Source organism: Oreochromis aureus, linkage group 23 (assembly GCF_013358895.1).
Source record: "Oreochromis aureus strain Israel breed Guangdong linkage group 23, ZZ_aureus, whole genome shotgun sequence".
Lineage (NCBI taxonomy): Eukaryota > Metazoa > Chordata > Actinopteri > Cichliformes > Cichlidae > Oreochromis > Oreochromis aureus.
In genome coordinates this window covers 14,825,173-14,852,255 of record NC_052963.1, presented here as the reverse complement: position 1 = coordinate 14,852,255, position 27,083 = coordinate 14,825,173, and the positions used below count along the sequence as shown (strand labels likewise).

The window sequence follows — 27,083 nt, the reverse complement described above, 5'->3', positions numbered from 1 at the left end:
TTTTAATCCTGTCTTGTTATTATTTAAGATTTCTGTGCTTCTGCCGCTCCTGGTAAACTCCGCTTTCACTCTATTCCCGTCCACTTGTCAATCAATCAGCACTCGACCAACGCACAGATCATCCCTGTCCAGAGACATGCAGGTAGTCTCTTGAAAGACTGAACAGGAGCATTAATGGGGTGGGTGGAAAGCCCACTCTGTCAGAACGAAACACTTTAAGCGTAATTTATTGTCCCCAAGTGCGTTCACATCTCCGTTTGGACAGCGAACTGAGAGATGGTGGTGGAGCTGCTCCGACTTTCAGAGCTGGAAGTGACGTGAACGTGAAATGTTGAGTAACGTGACTCCACGCGAGCTGTACGCATTTGATTGGATCAAACTCAAGGAAATGCAGAAGCAGGAACCTGGAGTTTAAATGAATGGCGTGTCAATGAAATGTTCTTCTTTGGAGTTTTATATTATTTTCTTGCTGTTTTCATTTCTGGAGCCTTTGACAAAGGTGAGAAAAAAAACTGCATATTAATGACAGTATGTGAGTTAGACCTTTTTATAGAATTGACTTTTATTTTTATAGAGTAGAGGTCACTAAGGTGAGCTGAGAATTTAGATTATGTTGTGACAAGTACAACCACCGACAGTGTTAAAATCTCACTCTGAATCAATTTTCAATATGTGAATGTCATAGTTTGAAAAAGTAATAAGGTAATGCAGCTTATTGTTGGTGTCAACCGGCACAGGGACAACGTGGAAGTTGTGATATTAGCCTATGTCAGCTTACAATCTAAAGAAGTGTACCCGACTTGATGGCTAATGATGCCCTGAGTGACATTTGTCTGAAAATGTTTGCACAGGTTCATGCCATAATCCACACAATTTATTATTTATCAAACATGGTAATGTGAGAATTGTTAATGCTGAATTCAAGTGTAACATATGAATTTTTATAATAGTCATTGTGAATTGATAATGTTGTTTTAACAATTGTTTTTTAAAGAACTCAAACAAAGAAAGTGCATATGTCCCCCAGTGAGTAATTTATTGGTTTAGCTTTAAAATTTGGAGATTTTCCTAAACTGCAAACTGAAAAAAGAAAGTTTGACCTTGATCTTTGATGTTTGACCTCTAAGCATTACATACTATTGTACGTATGTACTTTAACTGCCCTTTCATATGATATGTTACCCAATATGGTAAGTCAAATTTGACCTTGGGCGCTAACAATGAAGCTCAAAACAGCCTATTTTTTCTAAACAGGCTGTTTTTTGTTTGTTTGCTTTTTACATTCCTGGGCATAATTATAAGTCTGTCTATGGAGACATCGAGATGAATTTTACATCTAATATATTATGTAACCTGAAAATCTTGCCTTGTGTCTAAAAAGGGTATGATCTGCACATGTGTGTGTGCACCTCTATGGTTGTGTTCGGGGTGTTGCAGTAGAACTAAAAAACCTGAACCAGCTGGAAGCAACTCTGATTCCTGTTGCAATAACACTGTTACCAGATTTGTTTAGGCAGAGTGTCAGTGTGAGACTGAAGGTAAAAGTGTGTGTTGCAGGAACTGGGATAGCCAGTAACACTGGACCTCATGTGTCAGCAAGTTGGACTTGAACATTATATTTAAAGTGCCTCACAGCTTGATCTATATCTCCCACAGCTCTAACAGCAGTGATCCAAACACAGCAGACTGTGCTGGCAGCAGTGGGAGAAGATGCTGAATTCAGCTGTCAGCTCTTGGAGGCTAAAGACGTCGTTCAAGTCACATGGCAGAAAATCTCACATGATAGAGAGAAGAATGTTGCCACCTACAACAAGCAGTTTGGTCAGAGAGTGAATGATGGCTTTACTGATAAATTTAAGTTTAAACATACTGAACTACAGAACTGCTCCATAGTCATCAGGAATGTGATGGAGCAGGATGAAGGCTGCTATCACTGTCTGTTTAACACAGGGTTTTAATAGTTTTGCAATTTTCATTAGTTTTTATTTTTATTTCGTTTTGACTTCAGATTTTCAATTTTATATTAGTTTTAATTAGTTTTTACCAATTGTTTGCTAGTTTAGTTTAGTTTTATTTTTTTGAAAATCCTTAGTTTCAGTTTAGTTTTGATTAGTTTCAGTTATAGTTTTAGTTGTGTTCGCAATAAAGTGTAACAAAATCCCAGTTTCATCATATCAGTCATTCTCTTCTGCTTATCCTTGGGTATGTTGCTATTCCAGCTACCATACCCTGCACCCTGGACAGCTCGCCTGTCTGTCGCAGGGCTAACACGCAGAGACAGACAACTCACATTCCCACCTATGGGTTCTTTAAATAAATAAATAAAGGCAGATGAACAACCGTTGATACCAGGCAACTATAAAATGTATATCTTGGCCCCAATGAGACTATTAACTCTTGCAGCACCGGGTGTTAAGGCAATTGACTCACACAGTTATGTAGATATCCCAGTCCTGTTGTCTCGGGATGCATCACGCTGCCTTGCCTGGTGTTAGCTTCTGTTTCTGGGGATGAGGGTTGAGTGTGCTCCCTTACCTTCTCCAGGTAAGCTAGGTTAGCCTTCTTGTGTGAGCTTTTCAAGTGCACTTTAAGGTTTGTGGGATTTCTTTCCCTTTAGAAAGGTCCCTCATAATTTGTCTCGTTCCACTACAAGACACTTGCTTTATCCAAAACACAGTCATATTCAAAGTAATCCCAAATTGGACTCGTGGACGGAGCGGCAACACAGACGACCCGACTGAGGTACTTGCCACCTGCAGGCATAATAAAGCACAGCAAGAACATAACCTGGAAAATACACTTCATTCTCACCCTAGACTAACGTATGACACGCACACATCAACGAAAACTAAACACATTTTCTCTATAAATTCAGTTAATTTTAGTTAGTTTTGTGAACGGTCATTTCAGTTTTAGTTAGTTTTCCTTTTATTGCAAAGTCTCGTTTTTATTTTTATTTCCGTTAACGAAAATGTTTTTTATTCGTTATTTCGTTAGTTTTCGTTAACGATAATAACCTTGGTTTAACACTTATCCTGAAGGCTCCTTCACAGGTAAACCCTGCCTCCAAGTCTATGGTAAGAACTTTTACCTTAATGTGATTAAATGCACCAGAAGCTGGTTTATTCTTGACAACATGGTCCTTATAACATATTTCCTGATCCTTCACAGAGCTGCATGAACCTGTTGTTGATGTCAGAGACTCAAACTCTACTGAAGAGTGGGTTGTTTCCTGTTCAGCCACTGGTCGACCTGCTCCCACTGTAACACTCAGTGTCTCACAGCAAGGCCTCAACTTCTCACAGTACAACACTGTCAGTGTGTCCAACACCAACGCTACATTCACTGTCACCACTACAGCTGTGCTCTCAGGTTCACGTAAACACAGCACACAGGTGGGATGTGCAGCACGAGTGCTCTCTGCTCCTCACAGAGAGGTGATGGTGATGATTTCTGATGATGATGATGATGATGGTGAGAAATTGTTTCAACGTCACTGATTTATAAATTAATGATTACTGTGTGATTCTAATGTTTGTGTTTCTTTTTCCAGATTTGGATAAGAAGTCAGGATCTAATCAGAGAAATTTAGGTGTGTTAACATTTGTGTTTTTAAAGCCAGTTTTTATGTTAAATTTTTTTTTGTCATTTGATAGTTGTTCACATTATTATATCCTTCTGTCTCTTGTTTTTCTCAAAGGAATCAGGATTTCAGTCATCCTGTCGTCTGTGGTGTTGGTGCTCTGTGTTGCTGCACTCATCTTTGTCAGGTATAAAAAGTGATCTCAAAGCAGGTTCTCGTCTGCTGATATTACAGCATATTTACATATTCAACTGTTCTTAAATCTGTTGTCTGTCACACACAGAGAGCTCGTGGTGAATTACAACTGAAACAAGAAACACTCAGGAGTAAGTCTGTCTTCATCCTGCCAGACTGCACTCGCAAAGTTGCTCATTTCTTTTTCACTCTTCAGGATATTGTCACATTTCAATTCTTTCCAACTTACCTTTTACTTTTCTACTTTCTTTCTAATTCATCAAACCCTGTCTTTGGTTTGTCTAAGCTATTGTTCTTTGTTCAAAAATATTTTTATTCAGCAATATTAACACAGTGAAGCTAAAATGGTTTTGTTTTTACTATTAGAAGTGGACCGTTTTCAGTCAAATGAAGGGACACTCAGACACTCAGTGGCAGAAGGCAGACACCTCCTGAGGAGTGTCAGTTCATTATGCCAGAATGTAACATTTTTTATTTCAGTACTTTGTGCTGTTTATTTATTTTTTTGTATATCTTTGAAATGGTGCTGTTTATAAAAGTCATGTTTTGGTGTTTTGTCAGATATTTAAACATTAAGTTACTTGAAATGCGAACTGTGAAAATGAGCATGAGTGGCTAACATGAACCTTTCTCATCAATAACTTTGATTAAATTGATTTCATTGATTAAATTGATACTACCAGAGACAACTACAGTGAAAACTGCACTGTGCTTTTGTAAATAACAACACTTTTCCACCCGAAATTGCAGAAAATGGCAGCTGAAGGTCTCTGTTTGTTCACTGTGAACATGTTATGCTCAATTTATTACTACGTGTATTGTTAAAAAACCAACACATACATTTGTGTTCAGTTACTCAGACCAGGAATATTTATCACCTTAGTGATGTAAGACCATCCTGGTGCTCGTCAAGTATTGTTTTAATAATGTTTTAATGTTTTTTTTTATCTGCAAACATTTCACTGCTTATCAGAAAGTGTAAAGAGACATTTGAAGCTTTTGCTTTTTCTCTGTGCAAAACACTCCATATTGTCTCCATGTAGTTTTGCAGGTACACCATCTGTTGATATCAGTTACCTTTCCACACATAAAGACAGCAATTTTCAGACTTACAGTTTGTCAGTCTAAACACATGCAGACTGCTGTTATTCTCACTGTACTGCTGACTGACACATTTTCAAAGGTAAATAAATTTCACAAAGTCAATCTGCTTGTTTGTCTCTTGGTTTATTTCAGATTTCTACAAAAATTGTTTTTTATCAAACAGATGATCAGATGGATGCTTTTGATTGGCAGCACATGCACAGCTGCACGTAAAACTGTTTGTTTTACATATACTGAACACACATGTAAAATTAAAAAAACAATTTTTCCTCCACTATCTGAAGTGAAGGTGGCAGACAAGCCCAGACCAGGTCAGCCAAGAGATGCAGTTGTATTTCATTAAATGTAATCTCTCCAGCGTGTCCTGGGGCCTCCTCCTGATAATTAAAAAAAAAAGAAATCCCAGTGTTGTGCCAAAAAGTGATCTCCAAATAATAAAAGCATCTTTGATCTGTGAAGTGTTCTGTTAAATAGATCATTTTTTTCCTGTCTTACTTTTCTTGCCGATTGGCGGATATTGGGTTGTACTACAATATTGTTGCTGTATAAGTATACAAGTATAACTACTCATGGGGTAGTTATACTTGGGGGGTTGCCCTTTGATAAGCTGTAGTTCAATTTTTGTTGTGGACATTAAGAAGGAATTCTTGATTCGTGAATGTATCCATTGAGATTTGTTGGGAAGGTTTCCTTGGTGAGCCACACCAACTGCCTTTGTTTGCACTTTGTTCCACTAGGTGGCACTACAGCCGTAGGATGACCTCCTACAACATATTTCCTTGCTTTTGCTTGTCACTAATCAGCTCGCTGTGCTCGAAACAAAATTGCTCTGTGTTGCAGTTACCAGCTGCACAGTGCACGGTAAATATGATAAATAATGACAAATGAGACTTATTGTGTGTGTGAAAAAAACCTTGAACCAGGGCACCGGAGAGAACAAAGATTGCAGGAAATCATTTGTGTGTTCACACTCAGGACCAACAGCAGACACAATGAGCACTACAGAACACATCACAGAAAAGTGGAAATAATTCACTCACCCTTCAGAGTTATTGAATTTAGGTGTTCAATCACTTCCATGTCCACAGGTGTTTAAAATCAAGCACCCATGCATTTACACTGTTCTACAGACATTTGTGAAAGAAGCCTGGAGAACTCCAGCGTGGTGCTGTGATAGGATTCCACCTGTGCAACAAGTCCACTCATGAAATTTCCTCACTATTAAATATTCCAAAATCAACTGTTAGCTGTTCTATAACAACATGGAAGTGACTGGAAGCGACAATGAATCAGCCACGAAGTGATAGTGTACGTAAAATCACAGAGCGGATGCTGAGTGCTGCATTAACTCAAGAACAGTGCGTAGAAAGTTTACTGAAGACTTTTCATGACTTTCATGCATCTACACCCAGGAGAAAAATGATGCATCCTTTCTGTTTTGGGGGGGATTGTCAAAAAACTTTGAGACTTGGTTTTTATCTGCTTTCTGCCACCTGCATCACACCATGGAGGTCTCTGATGATGACTGAAACTACATGGTGAAATTTAAGAGTGACTTCACAAAGGACCTATCCAACATGTAGATACACTCAACCATCAGTGGCTCAAGATAGCTACTGTGCTTGACCCACGATTTAAGGATTTAAAGTGTCTTGCAAGGGGAGAGCGAGAAGAGGTTTGGACCAGCCTTGAGGCCCTGCTGCAGGAACAGTGTGAAGATGCCACCTCAAAGGAGCCAGCAAAGACAAAGAGCCTCCTCCTCTCTTCATTGTCTTCAGACTCTGATTCAGATGAGGAAGCCCTGTGTAACAGGGCCGTGAGCTTGTACAGAACAGAATCCACCAGCAGTGAGACAGACTGCCGTGCAGTGGTGGTCCAGTCGAGCAGGGACCCGCCCACAGCTGTCTGTCCTCACCTGTAAGTATTTAATTAGTCCTGCCACTTCTGTCCATGTGAGGGACTGTCTTCGCTTGCAGGTCTGATAGTAACAAAAAAAAAAAAAAAAAGAGAGCTGCCTTGAGCTCTGAAAATGTGAAGAGGCTAGTTTGTTTAAGTAACTGGCTCAAAGAGATGTACCATAAATAAGCATGGAGGTATTTTGAGTCCAATAGGTTTTTTATTTTTGCACAATAAATGTTTGATGAGCATACTCTTTTAGCCTAAAGTACAAAATAATTTTGGTTAAGGTTAGTCTGAGTTTAAAGGTGACGCTGTTCAAATAACCTTTTATGTCTCTGCCTTATTTTTTTAAGAAGAAAAACTGCACTTCATGTTGAATTTTTTATTATTATTATTTAAAGACAATACCATTTTGAACATGTACTTAAAGTACTTAAAATAGCACTTTATTTTTAAGTCTGCCCAATTTTGGCCAGGGATGTTATCTTTTTCTCTGTTTTGCATTGAAATGCAGTTTAAATGTTTTTTTCCCCATAAATTAAAAGAGCTTGAGTTCACAATATCTTTGTGCATGTCTATTATTTCATTCTGTCGCCCACTAAAGCCCTTTTAAATTACAAAAACATTTGCACATTTGGACAAATTTTCTTGTGCGTTTAAATGTGATTAATCGATATTAATTAATTACATAGCCTCAAATTTAATTAGATTAATTTTTAATCGAGGCCCACCCCTAGTTCTTAGGTTTTTAGATTAGGCATGTTTTATAAAGTCCGAGGTGTTTCTTTCCCCTTTCTCTCTTTCTGTTGCTTGATTTATTGACTTGTAGACCTTAGACAAGCACTCAGTTTGAGATTATACAAATCTGCTCAGCTCACTCAGAATGAAAGAGAAAGTAAATTGTGAGACTGTTTCACTGCACACTGAACGGGGGGCACTGAGGAATATATGTGCATTTAAATAGCGGATAGGCATGTGAAATAGTAAATGTTTATCAAATGACTGATTATTAGCTGTCCCAGTGAACCTCGTGATATGTCATGTCGCTGTTTTTTAACGACGGGAGGCACTTTTTTCTTTGCTTTTTCACGCATACACCCTGTGAGATTATGGACCTACTTCCCGATTTAAGAGACTTGTTTTTTGAATTTTGGCGGCCATATGGCAACGTGGCACCGCGTGCAATCATATTTTCATTTTCTTTGATGGCATTTTTTTTTGTCGAGAATAAGACAAGCTATTTGCGTTCTGTATTATTATGGAGTTTTAAAATAACTCGTTGCTTTCACGTGAAACCGTTTACGATGGAGAGATGACGGAGAGATGAGAGAGATGACGGCCACTGTCGCTGTTTGTTTAACACACCGAATAAGCTTTGACAGGAAGAAGCTGCCTTCAAGTCTAAAGGTAAGAACGTCTGGTCTGAAATCATGGAAGAAAAATATGAACATTTAAAAATTACTTCTATACATAAAAAACACACCCACCCATACTGTAGCGGGACCGAGGCTTTTCATATCTTTCTCGAATTCTCTCAGTTTAGAAATTCATGTTAGCAACCATCAGACTTTTCCCATGCAGTTTTCATTTATTTTTATTTATCACTTGTTACAATAAATTGTGACTGAAGTTGTGACTGATTGAAATGCTCGTGCTGGTTGTCGCCTGTGTCAGTGCGCCCCAGGGCGGCTGTGGCTACAATGTAGCTTGCCATCACCAGTGTGTGAATGTGTGTGTGAATGGGTGGATGACTGCACGTGTAAAGCGCTTTGGGGTCCTTAGGGACTAGTAAAGCGCTATACAAATACAGGCCATTTACCATTTGTCCACGGAAGTAATTGGCAGCAGGAGTTTGATGGTTCTACCTTTGAATACCAACACAGTGCTTTATGATGTTTATGCATACCGTTCAATACAATTTAATATATGTGATATTTATTTTTCATTAGAAGAAAGGGGAAAAAGTAGGCACGATATTGTGTCTGATATTTGAGTAACATAAACTTTGATTTGTTCCTCGAGTCGGCAGGACTATACTAGATTGTTCCATTGCATGGGGGAAACCAGGGGAACGCGCTGTTTTTCAGCATTTTAAAGTGATAATTCGCAATTTCTTGTTGAATAATAGTAATATTGTTATTATAATATGATCCTTTTTTTTTTCTTAGCACGTGTTATTTATTTGTTAGTATATATGTTTTTGGATGGCTCCCGCAACGAATAATGTACCGCAAGTTTAGCAATGCGCTTCAGTCTGGTGGAGAAGGGCAGAGTAAAATGTCACCGCTTGGAACTGTACACTGGGTTATTGGCTTTTTTATTTTTGGAGTCTTTGACAAAGGTAAGGAGAAAGTGTACATAAATATTACACACATAGGTGTGTGGCAGTATGCGAGTTAGATATTTTTACACACCGACAGGTCACGTCTTTTAGTTTGTGGCAACAACTCGTCTAATGGCGGATAGATCAGAAACATAACAATATTTCTAATACAGCAGCTTCTGTTGATCACAAGCGGATATGCGCGTGTATATGAAGAAAACAACAGCCGAGCTGACATTGTTGTTTTTGTTGTCAATTTGACATATTGGTTATTTATTCGCTTAAATCCAAAGTGATATTAAATATATGCCGTCTTATTCGAGTGATTGCTGTCATATTGATGTTGTCTTTAACTTTTGTTGAAAGGAAAACAGATTTCATATATTTTATTTAAAATGTTCATTTTGATAATTGAAAATAAAACTCGAGAAGATACTTCTTCTGGGTGGTCACGATGAGTCGCTGAAGTGTGCGGACATGTGGCTAATCGACCCTTCAGACAGTGTAGCTCGATAGCTGCTCATGTGCTTTCTCTAAGTCTGTAATAACATAAACACGTTATTTTCGGATGCTTTTCAGAGGGTGAAACTCAAATAATATCTGCCTCTCTCATTCCAAGTGCGAAGTGTTGATCTATTGGGAATGACAGATAAATGTAATCAGAATGAGTATGCAATGGTCACGCGAGATGAGAGATATGAGGGCGGTGCCTAAACTTTGCCTGCGTCCTGTAACTTTTCACTTGTTTTTCTTTTCTTTTTTTTCTCATTTTTTTTCCTACAGTCTGTGTGAGGCTCCGTGAACATTTACAGAGCACTGCTGTCAAAGCTTTGTGCCACCCCCACCCCTCCCAGTTACAGGGGCGGTCCTGGCCTGTTTCCACTCAACGTACAATATACTGTATATATACGTTGAGTCCCATTAACGTTTTTGAGTTAATGGGACACACAAACGTCCGTTTAACTTTGTTAGCCGGATGTTTTTCTGATCCTTACTAATAAATGTTATCCAGGATACATGTCATAATACCTGCCATTATCCAATGACTCATCTGCTTACATTTATCTTTTGCTCATTTCTCCTCCTCTTCTTTTCTCTTCTTTTCTCTTCTTTTCTAAACTGAGGATCTGATGGCTGTAACCTTTTCTTGTCCATCCATCAGTAATTTTTCACTCCAGTATCAAACACAAATCCCCCCAACCCGAGAATCACCACAACCACAACATACACTACATACACTTTTTTTTTTCTTTCTGGGATTTCGTACAACCGAGGGAAAAATAATTAATACATAGTGGGCTTGGATGGACTGACAATATTATGAATGAAATGCGCTTTATTTAGAAACACCCTACTCCGTGTGCGGCAAGCAGCAAGCAGGCGCACCTCGCAAACGGAGGGCGCCTTTACTCCCCGCAAATGGACAATAGAAGACCTATCGGTGCCCATGCAATCCCAAAAATGCGCTGGCATGATCATGGGTGCAAGCAACTTTTTTTTGCCGATGCCCATGCTTCCGCCCCCACCACGATGCCGCCCCGGGCAACGCCCCATGTCGCCCGTATCAAAAACATTTCCTTGATTTCCCTTTTTCAGCATTAAATTTATTGAACTTTAAAATGTCGCGTTAAACCCACAGTAGCCTAAATTTTTCATTTCCGTGATTCTTTTACATGTTATTTTCCTACATTTTTGTGCTCTGAAATTAAAACTTGTACAAATATATCTAAAACGCCACAGGGGAGCTAGGGGATCCATGTCTAATCAAGGTGTAATTTTAAGGTTAGTTGACGGATTTGCAGTGCTTCCCATTTTTGTCAAATTATAGAAACAATAAAGAAAAGTGCAGTCATCTCTGCAACACCACAGACCACTTTCATGTAGTTTAATCTCTCAGATCTGTGATATATTTGTCAAAATACTACAGTTAATGGGACTCAAAGACCGGATTTGTTTTGGATTAATGTACGAATCTTACAGGATACAGTGCTGACATTAATAAATACTTAGCGCTATATGACGCACTGAAAATAAAAAAAAACAAAAAAAAACCAATAATGGTGTGCGCATTTACGTACACAATTCCGTCATCGTTAATGAGTCAGGATGTACGAGTAAATATGTGTTCCACAACATACATGTCAGTTGTTGCACAGATTTCAGGTTCGCATGGAATCGAAATGAAGCATTCCTCTACTAGAAGAAACCTGCACTTCATAAGAGCTGAATTCAGAATTCGCCACTGTTAGCAGAGACGGGTCTTCCAGCAGAATCTGCATGAATACTGAAGATACTTATTATCTAGACCGAGGAATAATCACACGTGGGGCATCGGCTTTTACCGGAACATTCACACCAATGTGACTTTGTTTACTGAACTCTCCCGTATACTCCACAGCATAACAGGAAGCATCCTTTCAAAATAAAATCACAACAGATGACAATGAGGGCATACCTATTAACTAGCTCAACAAACACCTAAGTAGGAGAGATGTCATCAAAGGTAGAGAGAGGCGACTATAGAACGAATGTAAGAGAGACTGATTAGGGAGGAGAGCAGCAGCATGTGAGAACTGATGAAGATGGTCAGACAGACTTTATGATTATAAATTTAGGCTGTCACTTAATCAGTTTTTCTACTATTAATTTACAGTATAAAAAAGTTCTTCATCACAACTTTCTGCAGCTCCGATAGTTGGCTAACTCAGATCCGTGCTACCTTGATCTTGGCTTAATTTCTCCATGGAGCGTATTGCTTCAGCTGGTTGGTTTCAGTGATGATTGCATTAGGAATTGTCCGTAATGCTGCATTTGCATCTTCTAGTATACTGTCAGATGGTACTTCACGTAGTCTTGGTAATCGGTCACTGAGGGTCCAGGTTTCCAGCTTAGTGTGTGTGTGTGTGTCTGTAACAGACAGCCTATTTGAAAAAAAAAAAGAATGTAACGGTGAAACTCTGTGACGGCCCATCTCGCTCAGTCTGAAAGTATATTGAAATATGAAATATACCAAAAGTTAAATATGTGGTTGATATGCCAGCAGTGTTAGAGCTAGAAACCCTGGACTTCATATGGAATTATGACATAATACTGAATGTGCCTCACATCTCAAACTATATCTCCATACAGCTCTAGCAGCAGTGATCCAAACACAGCAGACTGTGCTGGCAGCAGTGGGAGAAGATGCTGAATTCAGCTGTCAGCTCTTGGAGACTAAAGACGTCCTTTAGGTCACATGGCAGAAAGTCACTACTGGGAAGAAGAATGTTGCCACCTACAGCAACTACTATGGTCAGAGAGTGAATGATGGCTTTACAGATAAATTTAAGTTTAAATATACTGGACTACAGAACTGCTCCATAGTCATCAGGAATGTGAATGGAGCAGGATGAAGGATGCTATCACTGTCTGTTTAACACTTATCCTGAAGGAGCTCTGACAGGTAGACCCTGCCTCCAAGTCTATGGTAAGAACTTCCTTCCTTTCCTTCTTTAACGAACAACAAGTTCTTCAAACAAACATAGTGGGCATAAATGTGTTAGCAGCTGGGGTGTTTGTAAGAACATGTTGATGATATTTCCTGATTCTTCACAGAGCTGCATGAACCTGTTGTTGATGTCAGAGAGTCAAACTCTACTGAAGAGTGGGTTGTTTCCTGTTCAGCCACTGGTCGACCTGCTCCCACTGTAACACTCAGTGTCTCACAACAAGACCTCAACTTCTCACAGTACAACACTGTCAGTGTGTCCAACACCAACGCTACATTCACTGTCACCACTACAGCTGTGCTCTCAGGTTCACGTAACAACAGCACACAGGTGGGATGTGCAGCACGAGTGCTCTCTGCTCCTCACAGAGAGGTGATGGTGACGATTCCTCATGATGATGGTGATGATGATGATGGTGAGAAACTCTTTCAATGTCATTAATTTATGAATGGATGATTACTTTTTGATTCTAATGTTTGTGATTTTTTTTCCAGGTTTGGATAAGAAGCCAGGATTTAACCACAGACATTTAGGTGTGTTAACATTTGTATGTTTTAAAGCCAGTTTTTATATTCAATCTACTGTCATTTGATAGTTCTTCAAATTATTATATCCTTCTTTGTCCTGTTTGTCTCAAAGGAATCAGGATTTCAGTCATTCTGTCCTGTGTGTTGTTGCTGGTCTGTGTTGCTGTTCTCATCTTTGTCAAGTATAGAAAGAGCAGAGCAGGTACTCGTCTTAAAGAATATGTGTACTGCAGTTTAACTGGATAAATATTTGTGCAGCTTTAACTCTTATTAAATCTTTTGTCTGTCAAACAGAGAGCTCGCGATGAATGGTACCTGAAACTAGAAACACTGAGGAGTAAGTCACTCTTCATCCCGTCAATCTGCGCTCAGAAAGTTGCTGATTTCTTTTTCATTCTCTGACATGTGACACACGGTATTTTCTAAATTACCTCTACAGCTTCTTTTTGTTCTTCTACTTCCTGTCAAATCTGAGGTGAACTGCACATGTCAGCCTTACTCTGATACATATCACGTTGTAGTGTATAAACTATTAATCTGTACAGAAAACTTTGTGCAATATAAACAGAGTTTTTCTACTGTGTGTTGTTTTGTTTAGCGTTTCTTTATGTTAACAAGGTGACGATCAGCTCTAAAAGCAGACTCTAACCACAGAATGATTCAAGGCTTTCAATGTCACTATGACAAATGTTCTTTGTTTGTTTGTTTGTTTGTTTTTCCTACTTTAAAAAAAGCTGCTAAAATTTGGCAAACAGATAACTGTTACACTGAAGCATTCAGAACACAATAATTGGTATTTATGTAAATTACAATTTTATGCCACAACTTTGTCCTATTTGTTTGTTTTTTTTAATTATTTCTTTGACATCCAGTTTATTACAAATCATGTTTTGTTGACTCGTTTTTCAGCTGCTCTGTTAATAAGTTACAATAATAATAAGGACTGTGAAGATGAGCAGGAGTTACTAACATAAACCTTTTTCTCTTTTTCTCATCAATAACTTTGATTGATTGATTAAACTGCTCTTTTTGATGAAATTAATACTAATGCTAATAAACACAATGAAAACTCCCTACGATGCCTATGCTGACACATTTACAGCTCAATAAATCATCATTGTACAAGGGAAAAAAATCCATACAACTTTAGAGCTTTTAGTTACTCAATCCAGGAATATTTGTCAATCTAGTAAGTGTAAAGGTATTGGTGGTGTAATATGTTATTGTTTTTGAATCAGCAGACATTGCACTGTTTATCAAAACTGTTTTTTTTTAATGCGACATTTTAAGTTTCTGCTTCTTCCCAAATCAACCTTGCTGAAAGAAAGGCTCCATATTTTCTTATTCTGCCTCCATGTACTCTTTCAGGTATGTTGATGTATGAGTTACCTTTTGTACAAAATGAAAAAGAAAACACACTGTACTCTGTGACGGTGGCAGATTATTTGTCTCTATAAATATTGCAGGTGTACAGTCTAAAAACATGCAGACTGCTGTCATACCCACTGTAGTGTTGTGTGACCCCTTCATTGAAGTGCTGTGTTGCAGTTTACAAGCAACATCAATGGACAAGTCCACTATTTGTATTTTAAGACGAAGGGCAGTGAGAAAGTATTTTTAGCTTTTAAGGCCCATAAACAGGCCATATGTTTTTAGTTTTTTTATTTATAGCTGCACAGTGCATGGTAAATATAATAAATAGTGAAAATTAGATTTATTTATTTTTTGGTGGTGGTGGGGGGGGGGTGCACAAAATAAAGGGAAGAAGAAAAAAACATCACAAAAAAGTGGCAAAAACCTTGAACCAGTGCACTGCACTCTTCATTGTAACCACAGACAACAAAGATTGCAGGAAATCCTTTGTGTGTTCACACTCAGGACCAACAGCAGACACAATGAGCACTACAGAACACATCACACACAAGTGGAAATAATTCACTCACCCTTCAGAGTTATTGAATTCAGGTGTTCCAATCATTCCATGTCCACAGGTTTATAAAATCAAGCACTCAGGCATTTGCACTGTTCTACGGACATTTGTGAAAGAACCCTGGAGAACTCCAGTGTGGTACTAGGATTCCACATGTGCAACAAGTCCAGTCATGAAATACGGTACATAAAATCACAGAGCGGATCTTGAGGCTCATAGTGCGCATAGGTCACATAACTTTTGCAGAGTCACTGAAAACCTCCAAGCTTCATGTGGTCTTCAGACTAACTCAAGAACAGTGCGTAGAGAGTTCACTGAAGACTTCATGACTTTCATGCTTAATTTGTCATCTAGGACTTAAACAAGAAAAGCACACAGTTTCGGCTTGGACTAATGTCAGTACACTCAGAATGAAACTGATAGTTGTGAGGCTGTTCCATTACACACTCAAGAGGAGGGGGGAAATAAATGTGTTGTAAAAAAGCAAATACCCATGAAATCGATGACTCATTAGCTATTTAAGTGAAATTTGTTATATGTCATGTCACTGTTATTAATGAGGAGGCCCTATTTTATTAGCTGTTTTCACGCACCCACTCACTCAGTGAGATTGTAGCCTGGCTGAGCGGAACACCTACTGATTTAAGAACCATGTTTTTTGAATTTTGGCGGGAAAATGGCAGCGCTGCAGAGCGTACAGTCATATTTATATTTTCTTTGATGGCGTTTTTTGTTCCAAAAGTAAGACAAATAATTTGTTTTCTGTATCAGTTTGATTTGGTTGTAAAATGATTCGTTACCTTCAGTTTAAGAAGCGTGTGACGTGGAGTGCTGAGTTTCACTGTAATTTCAGTCCTGTGAATGTTATAATCGTTCTGTGTGGGACACTGCTTAAGCCCTGCACCAGTAACAGTCCTGCCATTTTCTCCGTGCAAATCTAACGTCTGTGATACAAACACAGCAGACTGGCAATAGCAGAAAACCTGAGCTCATGCATTCTGAACATGTCCCTCAAGTCATATGGCAAAAAATCTTAAAAGAAAAGAAAGACATGACCGCCAACAAGTTCTTTGGTCAACGAGCAAATCCGGACTTTACAAAGAAATTGGAGTTTAAAAATTGTGCACTGCAGAACTGCTCAACAGTCATCGAGAAGGTGGCAGAGAGATCAAGTCGGTTAGTTTCACAAAGCTGCCTCCAAGTCTAAAGGTAAGAAGTTCTGACCTGGAATCACGGAGAAACAATATTCCTATCTGATAAATGCATTCATACATTCATAAAACACCCAACCAAAATGTGGCAGCGAGGCTTTTCACATCGATATACTGCTCAAATTCTCTCAGTTTAGAAGTTGATGTGATATTTTTTCTTAGGAAGCTTCAGATTTTTCCTCATGCTATCTATTTCATTTTTATGATTTTTTTCTCTCACCTGCTACAGTTTATTTACGAGAATAAACTGTGCCTGGAGATGTGTTTGATTGAAACATTGCACAGCTGTAGTACACAGATACTTGGCAGCACATCAGTTTGCCGATTCTAGTTTTTACCACCAACACACGCAGTGCTTGTGATTTCTATGTACGGAATTTCATTTCATGTGTCCTTTATATTACCTTTGCTGAAAGAAAACAAAGTAGGCTGTTACCTCTGATGTATGAGTGACACAAGCGTTCATTTACTCATTCATTGAGTACAGTGTAGCGCGTTGAGCAGAGAAGACAAGAAAACACCTCGTCTGGTGGAGAGCGAGGATTGTACAATATAAAGAGAATGAGAGGAGGGGGAAAACCGGGTTACACGCGCAGTTAACAGCGGTAATTAGGCGATGCGTGTTGACTAATAGTAGTATTGTACTGAATTATGATATGCTTGTTTCAATCTTTGGAGGGATGTATGGAGTCAAGATGTCACAGTTTGGAACTGTAAACTACGTATACTACGTTATTGCCGTTTTTACTTGTGGACTCTTTCACAAAGGTGAGGAAAAAAGTGTAGATTAATATTACACACATAGGTGTGTGGCAGCATGCGAGTTAGACGTTTTTACACAACGACAGATCACGTCCTTTAATTTGTTACAAGCACACAACCCGTCAAGAGTGGTGGGTGAAGCTGCTGTGACAGTTTTCTGATTTTGGAGGAACCGCATTAATCTGGTCTTGGTCTTGACATGCGTGTTGAAATGCGAGGAGAGAGAGAAAGAGATAAGTTCTAAGATAAGTTCTGGTCAGCTGTGCGCAAATAGGTTTATTACATACATTGACTGTTGTGTCTTAAGAAACATCGCAGTTGTACGAATTGCACACGTGTGTCTCTCTGTGTGTGCGTGTGTGTGTGCGCGCGTGCGCGTGTGCCTGACAAGTGTGCCCTGTGCAGACCAGTTCGGTTCAGTTTTGTCTGGTCTACCGTGTGCACTGAGGCGTGGTAGATGCAAGACGAACGTACTTTCGAGATACAGTATATTGGAATGTAAAAAGAGGAATGGACTACTACATATTTTATACCTTAGTAACTAGAATTTTTATAAGTACCCGGAGCACACAGCCCGCTGAAAAAGACATGCACATTTACGCACACTGCGCAGAAACATTATTTTCATTAACACAGGGACAGATCGACTCAAGATACATCAGAAAGATCTCTGGTCTCGTTATAACGATGTAGAGTGGGAGACTTTGGTAGGCTGCCCACTCAGTGAGACATTAGAAACTGCTCTCATGTTTGCTGCGCTTCTGACCTGAAGCGCTGAGGTGACGAACCAGACAGTGAAAATTAGTTTAAGTACATAACGTTTGCATGAAATATCAGTGCTCGGAGTTTCACATTATGCTGTTGCTGTTTTAATTCCTGGAGCCTTTGAGTAAGTTGAGAAGAAACTGCACGTTAAAGATAATATGTAAGTTAGACCTTTTGAAAGAAAATTCTTTAAAGTGAGTGCAGATGAGTATTTAAGAGGGGATTAGGGACTATCAGGGGTAATTAATATTAATTTTCACTTTAAATATGTTAATAACAGAGGTGTGGTGCTGGCAGAGCACGGCTATCCTTTTTCGTTTCTTTTTTTCTACTAACAGTGTCCCAATTTATACAAAGTTGCAGTGAGCTCCTTTCAATAATGACCTACAAGGAACAGCGCAAATTAGTGGCTCAACAATGAGCACACATGATGAAGGAGTGTGAAAGAGCCTAACAAACAAACAAACGAACAAACAAACAAAAACAATATAAGCAAAGGTTTTACTCCTGTTTCTGTCTGGAAAGAGAATTGTAGTTCTCTGAACAATCTGCGTGAAAATCATGGAGAGACTTATGAGACTTCTTGTGATGTTCATGGCAGAGGAGTACGAGATGCTCTGATGCAGTACTTGTTGAACGGTGATTAAAATATTCTTGTTTTCCTGGTTAGGTGCCTATAAAAGTACTCCTATTTCATGTCACCATGGATTTTGACATAGTTTTGTTCCTTTCGCAGGTATGTCTTTACACTTGTAGGTTTTGTGCTGATGGCCAAGATTTCGTGTTGAAATTAAATGCTAAAACTTTGAAAAAGCAAGTTAAGAATAATCCAACAGTTTGGTGAATCTCTTTTAATTTGGTCCAATTAGGTCAATAGAATGAACCATTAACAGAGTTTATGTTGATGGTATCACTAAAGTGTGCAGTCTCGTCAACACTGTCATATGCAAGAATACAGTCTTTTTGTGTGATGACACCTGCTGACTGTGGCGTGTCCAGCGGGGTGGCCTGGGGGGGCACAGGCCACCCCCCCAACCAGACTGGCCACCCCAGGTGCCACCCCGAAGCCAAAACAATAAAATCCAATGAAATATCAAATGTACGATTATGTTTTCACAGTGAAGCTCAGATATCCGAGTGTAAGTGAATGCAGCATCGGCTTCTGCGCTATGAGCATCATGTTAGCAAAGGTAGGAGAGCCAAGCACGAAAGACAGCATCACAGAAAACAGTTTTTCGGCGAAAGATTAACAGTTTAACATAGCTGGACTGGCCATCGAGCATGGCGGAGCTTCCACGGCGGCTAGCAGGTGGATGAGGGAAGGGTAGGCAGGAGGAGGAGAGACCAGAGGCAGCCGCCAGTCCGAGTGTCAGGTGAACTAAACTTCAGGTAAGAAGTTATGACCTGCAGTCTATCTGGGTCAGATATAAACCAAGTTTAGGTGGAGTTTATTTTCGTTGTGCTGACTTTTTACAGTCAGTTACAATAACTCTTACTGCGTGCTAGCTAGCATGACGGAGTTTCTATACAGCTGGGCGGATGCTGTGATGTTACTGATAGTGAACTTTATTTTATTCATAAGGTTAGTTTGTAGAGTTGCCAACTGCTCCTTAAAAATGGAATGGTCCCTCATTCAGAGACAATATTACAGGTTTCGTATTGAGCTGAGAAGAGACGCAGTTTGTCCCGAACTTCAGCTAGAATGAAAAAGACACAAAGCTGGAGTTATTCTGTGTCTTTGCTGCACAGCTGCCTCTTCTTCTCTCATTCTCTCCCCTCTCTCTGTTGCTACTTCAATCATGAAACTGATCAATGATCAGCTGATCGGCTTTTCTTTTTTGTTTGTTTATCGCCCACTTTGCGCCAGAAAGAGGAAACCAGCGGATGTCGCGCTAAACAACAGCAGCACGTTTAAGCTTGATCAGCTGTTAGAATTTATTGAATATTAATTTCTAGTATCAGCTGATGTTTGCTGGAGCCACAGCTGTAAAAGCTGCTGGTCATGATATCAGTTTGGATATGTGGTGAGAGGGAAAGATGCAGATGAAACCAGGAGATGTCCTTACTGAATCATCAGAGCTGAACAGGTGATGGAGAAACAGGTTTACCTTTTAGGTGACATGAATGAGTTGAAGGGAAGTTATGAGCTGTTTCTGAGAGACAAATAACACCAGGATCCTTTTCTACGTAGCTGACAGCTGGTAACTGTGCAGGGGCGGGTCTAGCAAAGTTATGCCAAGGGGTCAGGTAGGGCATTAACAGGGAAAGGGGGCACAAAGAAATACTTTTCTTTCTTATTCTCGTTTAAAATATCTAGCTTTTATTAAATAATTATCTGAATCTTGCGAACAAAGTTTTTATCTGACGTAAAATGTATAGAAATCATACATATACCAACAAGACAGTGTACATCACTGTCACAACAGCGTTTGTTTTCATTCAAAGGCTTTATGGCTTTAATACCTGGTGGGCGGTCTCTGGTCAAAATGCCCAATTTTTTCCCCAGTCCAGCCCTGCAGGTTAATACTGGCAGTGTCACCATGCCAGCTGACTGTATTTCATCATCAGCCAGTTTTGTTCTTTATACATCAATATTACCAAAGTTTACCATAAGGCAGCATAGAAAGTATTTACTTGCTTTCAGGTTTCATTCAAAAGTTAGTCTTTTCATTTGTTTCCCAACTTTTCCCTGTTTCAAAATCAAACACCAGTTTGTAAGAAGATTATCTTCTTTTTTTAATAGGCAGATAAAGTTTTGCATTGGCTAATTTGGCAATTGTATGTTAAAAATGTTTGTATTTTAATATTCAAAAATGTTTTTGCCCAAAACATATGTGCCCTATAGGTCAGTAAAAATACTATGCAAATATTGCTGTCCTTGAATGCTGAGTAAACACTGACAAAGCACTGATTGTGTCTCTTGTACTTCATCAACGCAGTATCTAAAAACTTTGCACCGTAGTGGTTAAAACCTCATTCTAATAAGAGTCAAAAGCAAATTCAGTTATTAGGTTTACAGGGTTATTGAATGATGGTTAACGGTTGGTAGAATTTTTTTTTAACATTATCTGCCAATTACATCTGCCACCCTTCTCCAAATCTGTGCCCCTACCTGGCCCCCCCAACAAAAATTTTCTAGACACGCCACTGCCTGCTGAAGAAAATAACTGGTTACTTTTTCTTAAGAATGAACCATCATTTCACCAAAACTTCACTGGTGAATGTTTGTTTTTTTCCTCCATCCATCTATCCATTCGCTTCCGCTTATCCTTTCCAGGGTTGCGGGGGGCGCTGGAGCCTATCCCAGCTGTCATAGGGCGAGAGGCAGGGTACACCCTGGACAGGTCGCCAGTCTGTCGCAGTGCCAACACACAGGGACAGACAACCATTCACGCTCACATTCACACCTAGTGACAATTTGGATTATCCAATTAACCTAACCCCTCAAACTGCATGTCTTTGGACGGTGGGAGGAAGCCGGTGTACCCGGAGGGAACCCACGCAAACACGGGGAGAACATGCAAACTCCACACAGAAAGACCCCGGCCTGATGGTGGAATTGAACTCAGGACCTTCTTGCTGTGCGGCAACAGTGCTAACCACCGTGCCACCGTGCTGTTTTTTTCCTTTTACTCTTTATTTTTTTCCCCACCAGTGTTATAACTGACAAAATAGAAAATCATGATGCAGGCACGTAACAGTCACCAAATTTCTTTATTATAACCAGCACCAAAATTGTAGTAACCCTCACCTGTAACAGGGAGCTAAACAGTCAAACTATAAACATTTTTTTTACATCTCTGATGTCAAATCCATGGATTGGGAGGGCACGCACAAGCTCGCCTAACACACTCAGGACTGCTTGATCGAAGGCAGCGCTCTGTGCAATCTCCTCCCTTTGAAAGGTGGCTGCGTGTTCCCTTGCCTGACTTACCTTAGTGAGAAGCAGCTAGATGTGCTGTTCATGGTGGGCCTGGTTCAGCACATCTTCAGGCTGCATCAATGCAAGTACACTCATAAGGTCCCGTTTGAGATCAAAGGCAGAAATGGGAGGGGCTAACGAAAGCCAGTTTGAAAGCGATAGTGGGTTAATACACTGTGAGCTAAAAGCATCGGCGTAACTTTGTGCTGAACACTGGGGGGGTCAAGATCTCTGTCTAAATAAATAATTAAATCTGGGTAAATTCCCAGATGATTAAACATGCAACTATTTTGCTGGTAATAACTGAAATGAGTAAAGAAAATCAACAGCCTATTTTTGCAAGATAATTCATAATTTTATTGGGGGGGCTATATTGGTTGGATCTGATTATTGGGGGGGTCATAACCCCCCTGGAAATTACGCCCCTGGCTAAAAGCCAGCGGTGGAACGTAAAAGTGCTTCGGTTTTGTATTTCAGATCATGTTTCATGAGGCTGTGCGTCTCCCAAGTAGATGTAAACACTGGCTGGCTTACATTTGAAATCATTTATTCTTGCTGTGACCTCAGAGCCTAGAATCAGTTCATACATTAAGTTGAGTTGAATCTGTGTAATGTACTTTTACAGTTGCACTTTAACTACATTTGTCATTCTTTGTGTACATTTTTGACACTTTATCGGTACTAAGTACCTGAGTATTGCCTCTAAAAACAGCATGGTGTGAAACTCGTTTATTGTTTCGAAACAGTGATAGCATGTTGCTGTGTGTTGCTGGATGAGGATGTGGGTAAATGCACCTCACACGGTGAAAGAGATTAATGAATGAAAAGAAACCAAACCGAAGTACACGCACAACACAAAACTGCAGCACATAAAAACAAAAAAAACTAATTTTTTCAGATGCTGTTGACATGATGACTTTATGTTTTGTAAATTGGAAGAAACTGATCTTTCATTATGAAACAGGCACACACAGAAGTCAAAATAAGACATGCATATAACAAATATTATATTAAATAAGTAAAAATGACAGACGCAATTAAAATAAGGCATTCCTAAATTGCACAATAAACATGATTGCACTTTGCATAAAACACACTGATATAAAATAATTGTCATCTAAATCAGAACCTTTCTTGCCTTCTTTGGTGCAAAGTCTTTAACAATGTCATCATATGAAATCTGGTCAGCAATTGCATGATTGATGCTGATGAGGGCAAGGCCAGTGAGGCATTCCTGAGACATACTGCACCTCAGATATCTCTTCACAAGTCTCAGCTTTGAAAAGCTCCTCTCTCCTGAAGCCACAGTTACAGGTAGAGTGACTGCAATTCTCAGAGCAGTCCAGAAATGTGGTTATATTTGTCATTGAAAAAGTTCAGCAGCTCAAGAGAGGTCAGAGATGTTGATGCTAAGTCAGGCAAATTTGTAATCTCTGGCATCCAAGTCTGACTGGCCCTGAAAAAGCAAAGTAGCACTGAGGGCCTCACACTGTTCAGTGAGGTCATCATTTGAGAGATTTGGAAAATGTGTTAGTAGTTAGTTTTCCAATGTGGTGAATCTCGCTTGGATGGAAGACGCTGCAGCATCAACAACAACATTAAAAAGGTCACCTACAGCTTCTTTAAGGCATCACTCAATGGCTCATCAAATGATTTGTAAGAGAAGTGCTGCTTTGTAGATCTCAGTCTTTTCTGTGGCAGAACAGCCTCTATGTTCATGTCCTCACAGATATCCTTGGCTGACATTTGTGCAGATGCAAAGCCTGTTGCCCTGTAGCTGTAGAGACCTCGCTCTGTCTTTTTGAGCAGGTTGACCGCTACATCCACATGCATGTTGGGAGACTGCATGAGTTTGCTCACATTGTGTTTGGTTCAGGATGTCATACCACACCCTTGTATAAATGATATCATCAACCATTGTTGAAGTGATCCTGCTACTCAACAAATCAATGAGTTTGTTTTGTACATGGTAACATGGTAGCTGCTGTGACTGCAAGTGCCTTTCTGGACAAGGTTAATGTGACCCTGCATTATGAGTCAGCACTGCTCTCCATCTTATTTTCTCAGCCTGCAGAAGTGCCGTCTTTTGTTTGCTAATTGTTTCACCTTTTTAATCCTCACTACCAGTTTTTTCCATACTTTCATGGACTTGTGGTGTTCATGACTATTTTAATGCATTACTTTGTAATTACACCAAGTTCCTAAATAATGCAGCTTAATAGTGTAAGGATTTTTTGTTGTTGTTGTTTTGCAAAGTCAGCTAGACTACAACATTATACTGTCATCCGGTTTTAGCGTAGCACAGTATGCAAACGGCCAACCAACAGCTATTATAATTCGTCACACATTCGTCATAATGACACTTCAGCTTGCTCGCTTCTCCTCCTCTTCTATTCTCCCTTTTCTAAACTGAGCAGCTGATGGCTTTGACCTTTTCTTGACCATCTTCCATCGGTGTTCATTTTGCACTCCGTAACAACACCCCTCCCAATCGGAGAATCATCACAACGTAAACTAATAGAACTAATAGACCAGCACCTCAGTGCGCACATTCGGTTTGTATCATTTTTTTTCCTGCGATTTCGCACAAACCAGGAAGAATTAATTGTGACATAATGGGCTTGGATTGAGGATATTATGAATGAAATTAGCTTTATCAGGAAGCACCCCGCCCCCTCCTGTTTTGAAAGTAAGGGGCCTTTTTGAAATCATTTATTCTTGAACGGGCTGTCTGTTGAATTCTCTCTCTCTCTCTCTCTCTCTCTCTCTCCTCCTGCACTTCCTTTTGGGGTCAAAACCTGTAACTGTGAAGAGTTGTAACTAGTTGTTTCCACCCTTTTTTTTTACTAAACGTTAGCGCACAGCGAAGAAATGAACCAATGAGCTTGTTTTCACATACACACACGGTGAGATCGTGGATGTTTAATTCCCCGGGGCATGCAGACAACATGACAGGACGCGCAGTCATAATCATCTTGTTTTTGGTGGCGATCTTTTCTAAAGGTGAGGGAGATACTGTGTTTTTCTTTCTTTGACACTTATTGCTCTGTGGTGAGCTTCTGTAGTGAAGTGGATTTCACTGCAGAAAGTGGATTTGACGGGTGGTTTCTGTCAAGCAGAGCGACAGAAGGAGGTAATAAACTTAGTAGGAGGTCAAATTTCTTAAGAGCTGCTGACAGTTCAACAGTCTCTTTGTTTCTCTCTTATCCACATGATGGTTTATTTACTCATTTAAGAAGGAAGAGTGTGGGCTAGAGAAGAGTAGGCTACTCAAAGGAAGAGGTTAGCAAAGAAAAAGTGTGATCTCATCAGAACAATGTAAAGTGTTGCATTGAATGGAATCTGGTCAAAGGAAATGTACTTGACTGGTACACATTCAGTTTATACCAAACACATTTTCTTTAATAATTTCTTTGATACTTTCTTGTATTTGACATCAGAACTAATTGGGCAGCATGTAAGTGTGAGAATGAAGGTATAAGTGTGTGTTACATGTGTTACACTGGACATTATGTGTGAGTAAGGGTTGGACTTGAACGGAATATTTAAAGTGCCTTGATCTTTATCTCCTACAGCTCTAACAGCAGTGATCCAAACACAGCAGACTGTGCTGGCAGCAGTGGGAGAAGATGCTGAATTCAGCTGTCAGCTCTTGGAGCCTAAAGACGTCCTTCAGGTCACATGGCAGAAAAGCTCAAATGATGTGGAGACAAATGTTGCCACGTACAACAAGTACTTTGGTCAAAAAGTGAATACTGACTTTACAGATAAAGTTGAGTTTAAATACACTGGACTACAGAACTGCTCCATACTCATCAGGAATGTCACAGAGCAGGATGAAGGATACTATCGCTGTCTGTTTAACACTTATCCTGAAGGCTCCTTCATTGGTAGAACCTGCCTCCAAGTCTATGGTAAGAACATTTACCTTCTTTAACCAACAACAGGAGACTCAAACTAATGTAGTGATTTGATGTGATGATATTTCCTGATCCTTCACAGAGCTGCATGAACCTGTTGTTGATGTCAGAGAGTCAAACTCTACTGAAGAGTGGGTTGTTTCCTGTTCAGCCACTGGTCGACCTGCTCCCACTGTAACACTCAGTGTCTCACAACAAGACCTTAACTTCTCACAGTACAACACTGTCAGTGTGTCCAACACCAACGCTACATTCACTGTCACCACTACAGCTGTGCTCTCAGGTTCACGTAACAACAGCACACAGGTGGGATGTGCAGCACGAGTGCTCTCTGCTCCTCACAGAGAGGTGATGGTGATGATTCCTGATGATGATGATGATGGTGAGAAACTCTTTCGAAGTCACTGACTTATAAAATGATGACTACTTTGTTATTGTAATGTTTGTGTTTCTTCTACCAGAGCTAGATGAGAAATCAGGATCTAATCCGAGGAATTTAGGTGTGTTAACATTTGTATGTTTTAAAGTCAGTTTTCTCATTGAGTCTATTGACTCTTGATAGTTGTTCAAATTATTATATTCTTCTTTCTCCTGTTTGTCTCGAAGGAACCAGGATTTCAGTCATTCTGTCGTCTGTGGTGTTGTTGGTGCTCTGTGTTGCTGCGCTCATCTTTTTCGGGTATAGAAAGAAATCTACTCGTCTTAAACGATGTTGTTGTTTGTCTTTTGTTTCAGCTGATAAATGTCTGTGCAGATTTAACTGTTCTTAAATCTGTTGTCTGTCACAGAGAGAGCTCATCTTCTGACTAATCAAATTCTGATGAACTTGTCTTTGTTTTTTTCCAAGCCATCCCTCTTTCCAGAATACTCTGATTTTGCAACGTTAAGAGTGACATGCAATATTTTTCTTTTTCTGTTGTTTGTAGAACTGGATCATCTTAATTCAATAGAGGTTTCAGCGACTACACAATGATCCACAACTTTCACCTTTACCAGCAAGAAACGTTTTGACAAATTGTTTCTGCTGGTCAATCTTTTGTTTTTGTTTCTTGGTCTTTTTTTAACAAAATTTAAAAAAAAAAAACATGCACACACACAAAGCATTCATTTTTTACTCATGTTGCAGTTTCTATTTCAGTAGTTTCTCCTTTTATTTGTTTATTCATTTTTATATTTATTCAATATTATGTTTTTTGTCTGATTATTTAACATTAAACTACTTGAAGCAAAAACTGTGAAAATGAGCAGGAGTGACTAACATGAAACTGTTCTCATCCATAATTTTGGCTGATTGATTAAATTGCTTTTATTGCAGTAATTGCTCCTAATACAAACCATGAAAACCTGAAGTTGCACAAAACGGCCACTGGGGGTCTCTGCTTATTCATGGTGAGCAAGTTGAGACGTTTACTGGTCAATAAAACAATAGTTATTTAAAAAAAAATCAACATATA

General features: G+C 39.4%; 2 protein-coding genes and 1 pseudogene across 2 annotated transcripts; all 3 read left to right on the top strand.

The window, feature by feature from the left end:
* Positions 1-369: 369 nt before the first annotated feature.
* Positions 370-4,984, top strand: LOC116323129 (OX-2 membrane glycoprotein-like). Its single transcript, XM_039606607.1, has 7 exons — positions 370-499; positions 1,657-1,939; positions 3,022-3,077; positions 3,172-3,474; positions 3,554-3,592; positions 3,701-3,770; positions 3,867-4,984. Exons 1-7 carry the CDS (start codon positions 436-438, stop codon positions 3,889-3,891), a joined length of 840 nt encoding a protein of 279 aa, XP_039462541.1. The 5' UTR covers positions 370-435; the 3' UTR covers positions 3,892-4,984.
* A 4,020-nt stretch (positions 4,985-9,004) lies between these two features.
* On the top strand, positions 9,005-14,193 carry LOC116323102 (annotated as a pseudogene).
* A 1,907-nt stretch (positions 14,194-16,100) lies between these two features.
* LOC116323100 (OX-2 membrane glycoprotein-like) lies at positions 16,101-26,750 on the top strand. The gene is made up of 8 exons (XM_039606703.1): positions 16,101-16,221; positions 17,860-17,911; positions 18,281-18,285; positions 25,285-25,623; positions 25,712-26,011; positions 26,091-26,129; positions 26,236-26,308; positions 26,556-26,750. Exons 1-8 carry the CDS (start codon positions 16,101-16,103, stop codon positions 26,569-26,571), a joined length of 945 nt encoding a protein of 314 aa, XP_039462637.1. The 3' UTR covers positions 26,572-26,750.
* Positions 26,751-27,083: the final 333 nt, after the last annotated feature.

Excerpts from the sequence above, each read along its gene's own strand:
- LOC116323129 (XM_039606607.1), top strand. The coding sequence starts at position 436 with ATGTTCTTCTTTGGAGTTTTATATTATTTTCTTGCTGTTTTCATTTCT. Across the intron at positions 500-1,656 it reads TTCTGGAGCCTTTGACAAAG|CTCTAACAGCAGTGATCCAA; the intron begins GTGAGAAAAAAA and ends TATCTCCCACAG. Across the intron at positions 3,593-3,700 it reads ATCTAATCAGAGAAATTTAG|GAATCAGGATTTCAGTCATC; the intron begins GTGTGTTAACAT and ends TTTTTCTCAAAG.
- LOC116323100 (XM_039606703.1), top strand. The coding sequence starts at position 16,101 with ATGACCGCCAACAAGTTCTTTGGTCAACGAGCAAATCCGGACTTTACA. Across the intron at positions 16,222-17,859 it reads GAAGGTGGCAGAGAGATCAA|TGCTCGGAGTTTCACATTAT; the intron begins GTCGGTTAGTTT and ends ATGAAATATCAG. Across the intron at positions 26,130-26,235 it reads ATCTAATCCGAGGAATTTAG|GAACCAGGATTTCAGTCATT; the intron begins GTGTGTTAACAT and ends TTTGTCTCGAAG.